At 64.5% G+C, this 14600-nt stretch overlaps 2 protein-coding genes across 2 annotated transcripts in view; one reads left to right on the forward strand and one right to left on the reverse strand.

Moving 5' to 3' along the window:
• The first annotated feature begins 56 nt into the window (after window positions 1-56).
• On the forward strand, window positions 57-8671 carry CHLRE_01g003516v5 (uncharacterized protein). The gene is made up of 12 exons (XM_043058148.1): window positions 57-316; window positions 753-815; window positions 1040-1219; window positions 1541-2098; window positions 2374-2475; window positions 2802-2879; window positions 3112-3420; window positions 3652-3759; window positions 4067-4162; window positions 5454-5507; window positions 5940-6044; window positions 6607-8671. The coding sequence occupies exons 1-12, from the start codon at window positions 86-88 to the stop codon at window positions 6760-6762; spliced, it is 2040 nt and encodes a 679-aa protein (XP_042928062.1). The 5' UTR covers window positions 57-85; the 3' UTR covers window positions 6763-8671.
• Window positions 8672-8917: 246 nt separating this feature from the next.
• Window positions 8918-14600, reverse strand: part of CHLRE_01g003524v5 (uncharacterized protein) — an 8539-nt gene continuing 2856 nt past the window's right edge. Inside the window, exons 5-12 of the mRNA XM_043058149.1 lie at window positions 14112-14298; window positions 13720-13898; window positions 13267-13403; window positions 12764-12949; window positions 12316-12424; window positions 11873-11962; window positions 11419-11577; window positions 8918-11106 (exon numbers count right to left, since the gene is read on the reverse strand). Coding sequence (XP_042928063.1) covers window positions 10723-11106; window positions 11419-11577; window positions 11873-11962; window positions 12316-12424; window positions 12764-12949; window positions 13267-13403; window positions 13720-13898; window positions 14112-14298 — 1431 coding nt within the window. The 3' untranslated portion in view covers window positions 8918-10722. The remainder of the gene's footprint in view (window positions 11107-11418; window positions 11578-11872; window positions 11963-12315; window positions 12425-12763; window positions 12950-13266; window positions 13404-13719; window positions 13899-14111; window positions 14299-14600) is intronic.

Raw genomic sequence — 14600 nt, forward strand, 5'->3', positions numbered from 1 at the left:
CCCACCCACCTTCATTCTAACCCACCTTGACTCCCACCCGCCCACCCACCCACCACCCCCGCCCGGCCATGCCCAGGTGACGGGCATGATCCGGGCGCAGCAGCGCTACCAGGGCCTGCTCGCCAACACCACCAGCGCCGCCGGGGTGGGCGGAGACAGCGACGACGAAGACGACCCGCAGGGCGGCGAGGGCGGCGGCGGCGGCCTGGGGGGCGGCGGCGAGGGCGTGAGTCGGTCGGTGATGCTGACGGCGGCGGAGCTGACGGCCAGCGTCATGCCGGCACCCGCCAAGCCGCCCGACGGCGTGGAGCTCAAGGTGAGCTGGTTGGGAGGGAGGGAAGGAGGGGGGGGGAGTGGTGGGGGTGAGGAGGGGGCTGTGTGCCCGAGCCCAATACGGTAATTACGGCAAGTCCCGTCACTGTCAGAGATGGCCTGCTCAGCCCATGTGTGTGTGTGGCCCGGCTGGGGCCTGGCTGGAGCTGGCTGGAGACTTCGTGCCTCGCCCCCCCGTACCTGCCTACGCCTTCACTTCTTAATAAAGCATGAATGTAACCCCCCCCCCCCCCGATCTGTATCCTGTACCGCTTTTCCAACCATCCCTGCCACCCCCCCACATCCCGCGTGTCAGTCCTTGCCGTCATGCTGCCTCATGCCGCCGCAGCATTGTACCACGTGTTGTCTTGCCCGCCCGGCACCAACTTCTTAATGAATATGTAAATGTATCATGTAAACCCTCTTCATTAACGATGTAGGTCCCCGCTGACGACATCCGCTTCAGCGGCGTCAAGCTGCGCTTCCTCATCGGCCTACTGGAGGTGGGGGGGTGCGGTAGGGGGTGCGGTAGGGGGGCGGGGGCGGTAGGGGTGTCCGGCGATGGTAGGGGTTGGGCGGTAGGGGATGTCCAAACATCCCTGCAACCCCTGCTGTACCGCCGTGCCTGGCCACCAAACTCCGCTTCTCCTCAACTTACATCATGAAACTGACATCGTGAACGCAACCCCACAACCCATCACGCCCCCACAACCCCCGCCTCCCCCAGGCCATCGAGCCCCACCCCGTGCTGCACCGCTCCACGTCCGACCTGGTGCAGCACGTGGTGCGGCCGCTGACGGCGGAGGCGCGCTGCCGGCTGCTGGACCTGGTGCCACACGAGCTGCGCGGCCAGCCCCATCACTACGTGGCGCACGCCTGGAGCGGCAGCGCGAGGGAGCTGCTGCAGGTGCGGGGTGAGGAGGTGGGGGAGGGGAGGGAGGGAGGGGGAGGGGGTGGGGGAGAAGGGGTGCGGGAGAGGGGGTGGGGAGGAGGGAGGAGGGGGTAGCAGTCCATGCGAGACGGATGGGGGCGGAAGCTGAGTGTGGGGGTGGGGCGGGGCCAGCATGAGCACGTAGGGTGCCAGGGCCCGAGGGCGCCAGGGTCCTAACTGGGCTTACCCAAGGGGTCACACAGGCGCTGTGCCTCATCCTCTCCACCCACATCACCTCCTCCCACATTACATCACATTAACAGTACATCACATTACACACATGTACGCGGCCCACAGACGCTGAAGCGGGAGATGTGTCCGCCCGCGCCGCCCAAGCCGCCGCCCTTCGTGCTGTCCAAGCCCGGACCCAACCGCGGCCCCAAGTCCCTCAGCCTCGCCGCCGGCAGCAGCCTGGCCGGCCCCGCCCGCTCCCGACACGGCTCCGAGATAGGCAGCCAGGCATCGGCCGGTGCTACTGCCGGTGCTACAGCCGGAGGCGGCGGCGGCGCTCGCGGCGGCGGCGGCGGCGGCGCGCACCTGCCCTCGCTGCAGCTGTCACAGAACGGAGTGGGCGGCGGCAGCGCGGCGGCGGCGGCGGCGGCGGCGGACAGGATGGCTAGCCACGATGTGAACGCCAACTCGGGGAGGCTGCCCAACATCGGCGGCAAGGCTGCTGCCGCCGGGGGAGGAGGAGGAGGGGGGAAGGGAGGGGGCAAGGACGGGGCGGCGGCGGCAGGAGGAGGAGGCGGAGGAGGAGGTGGGGAGGCGGGCGATGACTCGGCGGCGCTGGCTGCCATGCTGGGCTCTCCGGAGGCGGTGTGGAACCACTACGAACTGCTCAACCAGAAGTACCAGGTGGGGGCGGGGGGGGGGTCGAGCCGCCACCTGCACCAACTCCTCGCCCTGCTTCCCACCGACAACACACACACACATACACACAGACACACACACATGTCTACTCATTCCTAAACCTCCCACACGTCCTACCCACCCCTACTGCACCTCCTACCTACCACCCCCACTCCCGTCCGTCATCGGCCATCGGTACGCACAACACCACACCTGCTGTCTACTGCGCTACACTTCTCTGTACCAATCCTTGTAAGCCCCCACCCCCTTTTCCCGCACAGGAGGAGCTGTCCAAGGCGCTGGACCAGGTGGTGTGGATCGACTGGGTGTGCCACAACCAGCACGCCGCGGCCAAGAAGGACTACAGCAGGGTGGCCAAGACGGTGCGTGCCCGTGTGTGATGCCCGTGTGATGCCCGTGTGCGTGCGTGCGTACGGCGTGTGTGCCCGTGCGTTGCCCGTGCCTGCGTGCGTGTGTTTGCAGGGGGCATACGGTACACACACCGGCAGTGGCTGACCGGTGTGAACTGGCCCGGCCGGCCTGCCAATGCCTGCCTGCCTGCCCTTCTGCGTGTGCTTCCCTCCACAGCCAACCCCACGCCCGCTGCCTCCCGCTCCGCCCCCTACTTCGGCTTTGTTTAGTTTAGCGTGGGCTTGCGTTTACAACCCCTTCCCCCATGCTGCCTGCCTGCCTGCCGCGCTGCCTGCAGGTTGTGGGCTGCGGCGCCACAGTGCTTGTGCTGGACCCACAGCTGACGCCGCTCAGCCGCACCTGGTGCCTGTTCGAGGTGGGCGGTTGGGGGGTTGGCGGGGAGGGGAGGGCGTGACACGTTGCGTGTGTGCTTGTACGACTGCGACGTTTGCGCGGCATTGCGCGGCTGCCTCTGACTCGCCTCTGAGCACGAATAGCAGTCTTGTGCCCTGGCATTTGCCGAACACATTCGTATCCACACGCACAACACACACACACACACACACACACACACACACACATTCACACACACACACACTCCCCCCCAGGTGATGCACTGCCTGCGCTGCAAGCGGCACCTCAAGGTGTTCCGGGTGGACGCCGCCGCGCGGGAGGCCGAGGCCAACGCCGCCGTGGTGGCGGCGGCGGCCGGCAGCGGCAGCCTAGCCGGAGGCGGAGGTGGCGGAGGCGGCGGCAGGCCGGGTGGAGGGGCTGGCTCCAAAGGCGGAGGAGGCGGGGGAGGAGGGGGCGGGGGCGGGGCGGGTCCTGACGACAAGGAGTGGGAGAAGGCGGTGGAGAGCATCAACGTGGAGGCCAGCCGCGCCAGCAGCGAGCAGGACCGGGTGGGCATCCTGCAGGTGCGTGTGTGTGTGTCGCGTGTGAGGGGGTTAACGTTGAACCAATCCCGTAAGGAAACAGTGTGAGGGGGCGGGCGTAAGTGTGTGTGAGTGTGGGAGGGGCGGGCGGGGATGTAATGCGGTCCCCGGTGGGTGGGTAAAGTCCAGCCCAAACTAATGCCGCCCCCTCCCTGGCCGCCCACCCTCTTCCCCGTCCTCCCTGGCCGCTCCCACCCTCCCTCCTGCCTGCAGGAGATCCTGAACACGGTGGGTATGGCCTACGTGAACGACACCATACGCAACGCGCTGCGCCTGTCCAACGCCGACCGCGCACGACAGCTGGCGCTGCGCCGCGAGCAGGTGTGCGCCTGGGGCGGTGGGGGGGAGGGGGTTGTAATTATCAGCCCAAACTAAACCAAATCAAGCTAAACGAGCGGCGCATGCGGGGGGTGGGGTGGGGCTGGGGGTGGCGGCCTCTTGGGGGAAGGAGGGCTCCTGGGGGAGGGGAGGGAGGAGGTTAGAGGGCGTCCTGCTCCTACTCCTGCTCCCGCCCCTGCTCCTGTTTCCCACTGGTCTACCCGCGCCACCACCGCCCATATCCACCCACCCTCACTTCACCGTCACCTCCACCCCTCACCCTCACCTCCACACACACTCCCTCCCCCAGCTGCGCACCACCATGGACCTGCTGGCTCCCGACCCTCGCGAGATCGGCACCGAGGAGTACGAGGACAACCTGGCCCGATGCAAGGAGCACCTGCAGGTGACAGGGGGGAGGGGGAGGGGAGGGAGGAGGGAGGAGGGAGGAGGGAGGAGGGAGGAGGGAGGAGGGAGGAGGGAGGAGAGGGAGGGGGAGAGGGAGGAGGGAGGAGGGAGGAGGGAGGAGAGGGAGGGGGAGAGGGAGGAGGGAGGAGAGAATAATTACACTTGGTAGCTAGTGGCGAAGCCACTGATGACTAGGGCTGACAAGCCCTAGTGTTGGGTGAGCGCGTTCCACACGCTCACCCCTAGGCACGCCTGACACAGCAGGGGATAAGGCCCCAGTCCTGGTCAAGACAAAAGAGACACGGAGACACAAGGCTCACGCCTTCTCCACCAAAAGAAAGCACAACAGCCAGCAGGCTAGGGCGCAGCCTCAGAGGGGCAGACTCAACTGCCTCCTTCACACCACACCACACGTACACACCAGACCAAAACACACGCCAGGAAAACACCGCCCGCCAAGGCCAGAAACACACACAAGGCCGCCCTGCCACAAACAGCACCCCTGGCCACAACAGAGGGAAGGCAAGGCGCTTAGGGCGCATAAAGCAAGCTAACCAAGCCCCCTCAAAAGGACCAGCAGGGGCCGCTCTCTGGCGGAAACCACACCCTGCATCGCTGGCCCTGGCGAAGCCCCCCAGCCCAACTACAAACATAAACAGAAAACAGAAAGAAACCCTGACCCTCTCTAGCCCACCCTCATGCACCTGCGGAACCGTGCTTAGTCCTCGTCACTGTCCGTGATGGCCTGAGCGGGTTGTCCCGCGTTCATACCTGTGTGACAGCGCAACTGGCCGTTTACTACTCTCAGGAAGGGATGCTGCGCACCCACTTGATCCCAGCCCTTCCGCGGCACTCCCAGTGCTGTGAATGCTTGGGGGAGGGGGAGGGAGGAGGGAGGAGGGAGGAGAGGGAGGGGGAGAGGGAGGAGGGAGGAGAGGGAGGGGGAGAGGGTGGAGGGAGGAGGTGGAGGGAGAGGGAGGAGGGGGGAGGGAGGGGGCGGAGGGAGGAGGGAGGAGGGAGGAGCGGAGGGAGGGAGGGGTTTACATGGCCGAGCCTTACGTAATAGATCTCAGCTGTCGAGGAATCGTCGCGCTTGGGGACGGAGGAATGGGGGCGCACACACGCATGCATGGATGGACGCATGCACTTGCTCCCTGTCTGTAGCGCATCCCGGCATCCTCACGTCATGCCGCACTAACACATGTCACACAACACAGCACCTGCCAACATCTCCCACCCCCACTCCCTGCCTGTCTCCCCCCCCACCCCACCCCACCCCCCACCCTCAGGAGGTGCTGGAGCAGTTCTACCCCGAGGACATCATGCGGTGCATCATTCCCAAGGTGGGGGGGGAAGGGTGTGTAAATACCGGCCCTCAACTAAACCAAACCAAGCTTAAACGAGCGGAGCACAGGTAGAGGCGTAAGTTGCAAGTGATAATAGGGGGTGTAGGTGTGTGTTAAAAAACCGAAACGAAGGGGGTGTAGGTGTATGTGTGTGTGTGTGTGTGTGTGTGTAGTTGTGCTTGGGGGGCCGTTGTGGGGAGTGGGGTGTGGGGAGGGCTATGTGCCCGAGCGCAACGAAAGACGGTCCCTGAGGGTGAAGGGGCGGTTGACGGGGGCTGCTGCATCACCTCGTCAATTGACCTAGCCGCTTCCCCCTCCTGACGCGCCTGCTGACCATTGTGCCGGGCTAGAACTTTGCTTCTTAATTAATCATGAGTGAAATCGCCCCGCCCGCCCGCCCGCCCCCCCCCCCCCCCCGTACACACGCAGGACTATGTGTCTGACTCGGCGCGTGTGTGGGACTTCCTAGGCATCTTTGCGGAGATCTTGGAGCGCGAGCTGTTCAGGGAGGACGCCAAGGCGCTGAGGGCCATGGTGAGGGAGGGGGGAGGGGGAGGGAGGGGGGAGAGGGAGAGGGAGAGGGAGAGGGAGAGGGAGATGGAGAGGGAGGGAGAGAGAGGGGGAGGGGGAGGGGGAGGGAGGGAGGGGCGAGGGAGAGGGAGAGAGTTCTTCTTACCTTCTCCCAAACGAACCGAAAATACGGTACTCGACAGCACAAGCTGAAGTGGGAGAGGGGAGGGTTGCCTGCGTTCTGGCAGGCAAGGGCGGTTGGGAGCGGCTCCTCACCCAGTCGGACCGCGACAAGCCAACGACACGGCCCCAGAGCAGGGGTGGGGTCGGGGCGGTCGGGCCCCCGGGGTGGTGGGCTGCAGTGCAGGGCCGCCGCCTTGCCTGGCCTGAAGGCCTCCCTCCTCCCTGTGCCTGCCCCCTATGCTGGGCTACGGTATTCGGACCTCAGGCAAATAACACGCCCCTCTTCAGTGCATCCTGTACCGCTTTTCCAAACATCCTTGCAACCCCCTCGGGATTGCCTACCGTCTACATGTTCCTTAGCTCATCATGTAACCCCCATCCCCTACCCGCCCGACGCCCTCAGGCCTGGCTGCTGTTCAAACGCCACTCCAAGCGCTACATCGAGGTGCTCTACTGCAAGGAGCTGGAGAACTGGCTGGCGGACTCGCTGGAGCACGACCGCAAGTTCCGCCGCGTGCAGGCCAAGCTCAAACACGACGCCATGAAGAAGTGGAGCTAGATGGGCGCGAGGCGGCGGTGGTGGTAACAAGGAGAGGGAGAGGGTGTGGTGTAGATGGCAGCCCAACCTAAATTAAACCAGGCTTCGCTAGCGGAGCACAGGCAGAGGCGTTGGTTGCAAGCGGTAATCAGGGGGAGGGGGGCAGTTCATTCCAGAACCCAATGCAAGCCAACCGAGTGAAGTCACACCTGCCAGCCCCACCCTGAGCGTGGAGGTGGTGTGGCCTTAACCTGTGGGTCTGGGGCGCCCTTGAAACTTGAATCTTGAATGGGGGAGGGGGTTTAGCCACTCTTGCGAACGTTTTGTATGAAACATGAAACTGCCGACGGGGGACAAACCACACGGCTCGGCGGGCAGACAGGCCAGCTGGCAGGTAGGCCGGCCTGGCGCTGAATTATTGACGGCGCGACACCAACCGGACCGCAATGCTGACTGCAATGGCTCCAGCACCGCGACACACTTGTCTTTCAAACTTTTTACCCTTGGTGGTGGTTGTGGCGTGATTGGGACGGTCTGACGCAAGCGTTTTTATGCTTTGGAGCGAAGGGCGCGCGCGAGTATGGCAGCTGACTCGCGCACGAGAATGTTGTTGTTATGATTCCGTGTGTGTGTGTGTGTGTGTGTGTGGATGTGTGTGTGTGTGTGTATATGTGTGTGGCGCTGTATGCTAGCACCGCTGGCATGCGGTCGCCAGCCAGTGCCGGTACCAGTGATACTAACACCAACGCTGCTGGGACAGCGCTGCAAAGTGCTGCGTGCCCGGCGTGCGGCCCGGCGTACCGGCGTATCAAAAGACACCACTGGCACCGGCAGGCGCTGACAGTGAAAGGATTGTGTGGAGCGGAGGCAGCTGGGGGGGAGGGGGCGTGTGCCCTTGCGTGTGGCACACGTGTACATAGCTGCGAGGGCTGCATCAATGGTCTACATGGCGTTGCATCAAATGAGGAGGGGGGGCAGGACTGGAGGCGGCACCTGCGCAGCACGTGGGGCAATGCTGGTGCGCCGAGGGCACGAGCATGGCTGTGCGGGGATGGCGTGTTTGACCGTATGATGCATTGGGGCCGTGATGGCACTCAGCAGATATTTTGTATGGATGTACGGCACCACTCTACAAAAGGTACAACAAGACTTTTGCCTTTCAGCCGATGATTCTTAATAAGGCCGTTTAATTAAAAGGGTTGCGGGCGGACGCGGGAAGGCATGGGCGCACGCCCTGCAAGGGAGCAAGGGATGCGGTGCATGGGCGACGTGGAGGGAAACGATTACTTGGAGTGGTCCAGGTATGACTTGCTTTCTGATGACTGCAGCTGCAATGTTGTGCACGACACGTGTTAGGACGGCACCACTGGATGCGTTAGGGGGCAGGGCGGCCAAGTGGTTTGGTCAGGCGATGGGTGACAGGGAGAGGGCAGGGGCAGGCGCATGCGTGTGCATGTTTTTGGCGTATCGCGGTCGCGTTGATGCGGAGGTGCTGCGTGCTGCGAAGGGGCTCCACTATTTCATTGGGAAGGCTAGGAGCTGCTGGCTCGTCGTGAGACCAGGCCGGGCCCCAGGCTGGCAACAAGTAATGCTAGTGAAAGGGCTTGGCGCTTGCCACGGCTGTCACTTCGAGAGCTGCTGTGCGCCTATGAATTGTGTGGTGTTGAACTCCGAGTCCCGCCCATAGAGGCAAACGCGGGTCACAGGGTGTAGCACCAAGTAAGCTGTAGCCCCACATGCGGCAGCACGGTGGCTGCGTCAGTTGGACTGGCGGCAGTGAGGTGTGTGGGTGGGTGGGGGGCGATGGGATGCAATGTTGATGGGATGTGGTGGGCATGTGGCTCAAACAGCTCGATTGGTGGCACCGGTTTTCACGAGGCAGGTAGGCACGCAAAAGATGGTGCGCACCACCTTGTAACCACACACGCAAGGCAGCGAGAATGAGAGATGAGGCCCCCCTGTGCTCCGCTAGTTTGGCTTGGCTTGGTTTGGTCTGGGCTGGTAATTACAATTCCTGGCACCCCATGAGGCCATGACTTGCTGTGCAGCTGCGCTGTTGAAGGCCCTACAGGCACTGGCCGATGCAGCGTGCATGGGGCGCCGCGTAGGTTGTGAGCGCCGCATTCCGTCCGTGTGGACGCTGGACAGGACGCCAGCTGCCAGCAGCACGTCCGACAGTCCCTTGCAGTTACAGGTGTGCTTCCTCCTCCTGCACGGCTGCACCCATGCAGCAAACGGCTACAAACGCGGCTGTGCGCCAACCATGCCTTTCGTAATATGTACATACGGCTCCTACGACTTTGACACGCACGGCTATGCCTACAGCCGCACGTTTCAGCATGCAGCGCTTGCCCCTGCCTGTCGCCCAGCAGTGCGCCGACGCCACGCCACGCTAGGCGGAACTGCCCCCGTCACATTCACCCACACATGACTACCTCCACAACAAGCATGAAAGGAAGCGGCAGCGTGAGCCGCGAACCGTGTCGCGCATTCAGCAGCCGGCTAGACTTGCGCATAAGCCGGAAACGTGCAAGTGATTGCCCATAACAAGGGCAGACCGTGGGTGATATGCTAATGAAACTCCCCCGCGCCCACTGCTCGTCGCAACTGCAGAAGCACAACCCCTGTTCCTGCCAAACGGCCGCAGCCGCGCCCCCGTGTTGCAGGGGGCGGGCAACTAGCACTGCTGCGCGACAGACTTCGCACTGGACCAATACACACATAAGTCTCAGTGCCACAAAAGAAAAGCCAAAAGCTAAATGCACGCAGACCGACCAGCCAATTGAGGTCTCATGAGTCAAGCGTCGAGGGTCGCTGGGCCCCATGCACCGCACAACACACGCACGCATGAGAGTTCAACGCGTTCAGCACGTCCCACGCCCGCGTGCCACGTCAGCCCGGCCGCGGCGCCCGCCAACGCAAGCCGGCGTCAAAACATATAAACAGCCTACCCCGTCCCAAATTGTCCTCCTGAGGTTCGGAAGCGCTAGGAAAGCAGCTAGGCGCGCACAGGCACGTCAGGCACACCTGGCACGCCTGCCCACGCTGACGCCAACGTAGCGCGCTCCCAGGGGCCCCTTCATCCCACGCAATTCAACTGTCACTTCAAGCAGCAACTGGTTAGTCCAAAGCGGGATACAAAACATCATGTGCACGCGGGCATCACTCATGCCTGCCGTTTCCCCACACCGGGTGTGTCCTGTACCTGCCCCGCGTTTTGCTCAGCAGGGCACGGGCCGCGCCGGACACCCCAGGCCCTCCATGCCTCCGTGCCATTGCCCGCGCCATTGCCCCACTGCTGCTCCTCCGATCCAGCATTACGCCACGCGCCTCGGTGAAGTGGCCGGCACTAGAACCGGCAGCAACAACGCCTTGGCCCCCAATAGATCAAGCGCGCATATCCGTACCCGCAACCCGCGCCCCAAGCATGCCACACGTGCCAACCCCCACGTGCAGTGGGGGTCCGCACAGCCGCCCCCCGCCGACCTCGATCCGTCCCGCACAGTCACCGCGTTCACGCACGCTCCGGCAGCAACGCCACATGGCCCGTCATGAGGCCAGCCCTAAATAGAAGCAAGGGCGTTCGCACACATGGCTGAAACACCGCCCACACGTAACTGCGTGCCGTGCGCCTCTTTCATAATAATAATACACACACCAGAGATCTTCGCGCGAGGAAGGCCCTTATACCTTGGCGACACTTGGGTTGTGCGCGCACACACGGGCGCCTTGCCTCCACACCCCGGGCCGTGCCGGGCCCATGCAGCGCACGACACGTCACGCACACACACGGCGCGCCGCGCCGCGCGCCCCAACGCAGGCTGACCCACGCCACCGCAATGCACTCTCCTGCCCGCCACGGGGTACCAGTCGGCACCCCTCGCCCCACACACACTCCCACGCACCAGCGCCTCAGCCCCCCCGCCTCTGCGCCTCGCCGCCTCTGCGCCTCTGGCGGCCTCGCAGCCCACCCACACGGCCTCACTCGTAGCCGTCGCCGTCGGCGTTGTCGTAGCCGTGCGCGCCCAGGCTGGCCCGCCCCAGCTCATCGCCCATGCTCACCACGCTCGTGACGCTGGTCATCCGCACCACGCCGCCTGGCCCCTTGCCGCCCCCCACCCCTCCTCCTCCGCCTCCTGCTCCCCCCATCCCGCCTCCGGCTCCGTCCTCGGTGTCGCTCTGCTCGCTGCGCGTGCGGCCGCCCCCGGGCGCGGTGTTTGGCCTCGAGGCGGCTCTGCTGCGCTCCAGGGTCATGTTGTAGGCCGCTGCGAACTCGTCGGCCGACACGCGGCCGTCGCAGTCGGCGTCGGCCTCGGCGATGATGAGCTCGGCCAGCTCGGTGTGGCCGTCGCCCAGGTATGCCACCTGTTGGTTGGCAGGCGAGTATGAAGCATTAAGCATGGAGCAGGAGGCATGAGAAGAAAGTGGGGATATGGATGAGTGGGGCAAAGGTTGGTGCAGTTCCAAAGAAACCGAGAGGGTGTAGCCGTCCCTGGAAGACGGCGGGTTGGGCGATGGCGTAGGGCGACACAGGCCGCGCCATCACTATCACCACCTTGCGACCTAGCGATGTCAAACCTGATACCCGTTCGGATCCCTGCTGCTCTCCGCCTCCCTTCCCCCCTCCCCTCCCCTCCCCTCCCTTCCCCCTCCCCTCCCCTCCCGCCGCCCTCTCACCAGCTCTGCGCGCGTGAGGAAGCCGTCGTGGTCTGCGTCCATGAAGGCGAACGCCTCCGCCACCAGCCCCTCCACCTGCTCCTCCGGCAGGAAGATGGTGGCGCCCAGCCACTCCACCAGGTTCAACAGCCCGTCGCCGTCCAGGTCGGCAGCGCCCACCTGGGGTGGGAGGGGGGAGAGGGGGAGGAAGGGGGGAGGGAGGAGGGTTTACATACATGACTAGTAATGGAAGCGGGAGGGGTGGGGAGGGGGAGGAGGGGTGGGGAGGGGAGGGTAAGAGGGTTGGGGAGGGGAATAGGGTTAATATGGGGTTGGTGTAGGTGCAAGGCTCAATCCACCTGTTCTTCTTCCCAGCCCAGCCTGGCAATCACCACTCTCGGCGCCACTCCCCCCTCCCCTCATCTCCTCCCTCCCCCTCCCTCCCCCTCCCTCCCTCCTGCTGCTCCTGTCTCACCAGGCTGCCCGCCTCCTCGTCCAGCAGCACCACCCCGCGGCGCATGAAGCCCTCCTTGAACTCGCGCACGTCGATGGCGTTGTTGGCGTCCTGAGGGGCAGGCGGGGGAGGGGGGGAGGGGGAGGCGAGGCGAGGGGAGGTGATGGGGTGGTGATGGGGTGGTGTTGGTGTGACGGCGGGGTGGGGCCCGGTCCAGACTCGGCACTCGGCACGCCCAGCAGGGCATGCGTGCCCAGTCAACCGTGCTCCAGAATTACCAAATCCCTCTCAACCCCTCGTACGGCATATCCTGCCCTATCCAACCCGTTTCCTCCTTACCATGCAACCCCCCAAGCACCCCTCTCCCCCTCTGCCCCCCTCCTCACCCCCTGCTGTCTACTCCGCTACACTTCTCTGTACCAATCCTTGCAACCCCACCCCACCCCCCACCCCCCCCCGCCCACCTGGTCAAAGTCCTGGAACAGGTTGTACAGTCCGGCGGTGACCTCGTCGGGCAGCGAGGCCACGATGTAGCGCAGAGCCGCCTTCTTGGTGCGGCTGGCCACAGAGTACCTGGGGCAGGAGAGGAGGGCGGGAGAGGGGTTACTGTCATGATTAGTTAACAAGTGAAGGCGTAGCCAGGTAGGGGGGCGGGGGAGGGGTTCACGAGTTTATCATCGGAACATCCAGGGGTACCGCGCCCGCAGTGCCCACCTGCTCCCCACCGCCCCATGCCCCCCCTCTTCCCTGCCCTGCCCACTCCTTACTACTTCGCTAGGCACAATCAAAAACCCCTCCCAATCCTCCCTAACCCTCCCTCCCTCCCTCCTCTCTCCCTAACCCTCCCTCCCTCCCTCCCTAACCCTCCTCCCCCCCCCAAAAGCCCTCCCCTCCCCTCCCCGCAGCGCCCACCTCTTGATCCGGCTGAACAGCGTGTTCTCTCCCGCGCCCGCGCCCGGCCGCCCGGGGCTGTGCGGCAGCGGCGGCAGCCCCGCCGGCGCCCCCGTGCGGCCCGGCACGCCCTGGCTGCCGCTGCCGCCGTTGGCCAGCGCCTCCAGCTTGAGCTGCATGCTGGTGGTGCCGAGCGAGGGAGAGTAGCTGCGCGGGTGGGGAGGGTGCGGGTGGGGTTGCAAGGTTAAAACATTGGGGATGGCTGGGGAGGAATGAGACATGGCGGGGAGGGTGACGACTGACGAAGCGACAGTAGGGTTGGCCCCGCTGTTCCGCTCGGTGTCAATCCCCTCGCCCCATCCCCCCGTCTTGCATGGACGGCTGACTCCCCGCACAGCTGAACCCGCCTCCCCCTTCCTCTTTCCCATCCCCCCTGTGGGCTGGGCGCTGTGTGGACTGGTTCTGGGGCTTGGGAATTCTGTGGGATGGGTGTGAACTCCTCCCCCCACACGCTCACAGCTCACCGCGCGAACCAGGGGTGGCTGATGACCTCCTCCAGGCTGGCCCTCTCGCGCGGGTCCTTGACCAGCATGCGCCGCAGCAGCAGCTTCACGTCGCGCGACAGCGAGGGCCACGGCTCGAACGAGAAGTCCAGCTTGGCCTGCGGGGCAGCAGCAGCAGTAGCAGCAGCAGGGGGAGGCGGGTTGAGGGAGGGTGGGTTGAGGGAGGCGAGCGGGCAGGGGAGGGAGGGTTGAGGGACGGCGCGCGGGCGGGCGAGACAGGAGTGCACAGCCCCAAACCTATTGCCCAACACCTGGGTGACGTCTTGGCGTCTCATGTTTCTTACAGGGCATGGCACCATACAGCCCCCCCCATCTTGCCCGACCTCGCCAGCCCCCCACTTCCCCCAGCCCCCACTTCCCCCACCTCCCTCCCTCCCCCTCCCTCCCTCCCCCTCCCCTCCTCCCGGGACTAACCTTCATGATGCTCTTGAAGATGCCCTCGTCCCCCTCGCCGAAGAAGGGCGCCTCGCCGCACAGCATGATGTACAGCATGACGCCGCAGCTCCAGATGTCCGCTTCCTTGCCGTACTTTTGTTTGATCACCTCGGGCGCGATGTAGTAGGGGCTGCCCAGCAGCTCGTTGAACACCTGGCCTGAGGGGCGCGAAAGATGATGATAAGAAAGGGAAGGGTAGGCAGCGATATACTAGTGTAAGAGAGGCAGAAGAAAAAGCATGAATAGCACGGGAAGCATATACTTATGATACGGCGCACCCATGCATCCTGCAACACTTCCTCCGTCCCTTCGCCAATCTTTGCAAGCCCCCCTTCCCTCGCCTCCCCCTTTCCCCTCCCTCCGCGGCTCACCATCCTGGTAGAAGGTGGACAGCCCAAAGTCCGTGAGCTTTATCTGGCCCAGGTCGTTGCGGCACGTGAGCAGGAAGTTCTCGGGCTTGATGTCGCGGTGCAGCACGCCCATGGAGTGGCAGTACTGCACCGCCTTGATGGCCAGCAGCATCAGCGGCGCCGCCTTGTCCTCCGGCAGGTACTTGACCTGGCGAGTGTGGTGGGTTGGGGTGGGTGCGTGTGGGGGTCACATTCGTTGGGGGTTATGTTTGTGTGGGGGTGGGGTGGTAGGGTTGCGGCAAGGGTTGGGGTTGGGGTGGGTGGGCGGTTGGGGGTGGTTATGTGCCCGAGCCCAAACCAAGAAGTCCCATCATGTGGTTGGGACATCATGCCAAAGCGTGTCACGCCCTCCGCACCCGCAGCCTCCCTTGGGGATCCGGCCTCCCTTCCCCTCCCTCTCCCTCTCCCTCCCTCCTTCGCCCCGCTCCCCTCTCCCTCCCTCCCCTCCCC

This window comes from Chlamydomonas reinhardtii, chromosome 1, assembly GCF_000002595.2.
Source record: "Chlamydomonas reinhardtii strain CC-503 cw92 mt+ chromosome 1, whole genome shotgun sequence".
Lineage (NCBI taxonomy): Eukaryota > Viridiplantae > Chlorophyta > Chlorophyceae > Chlamydomonadales > Chlamydomonadaceae > Chlamydomonas > Chlamydomonas reinhardtii.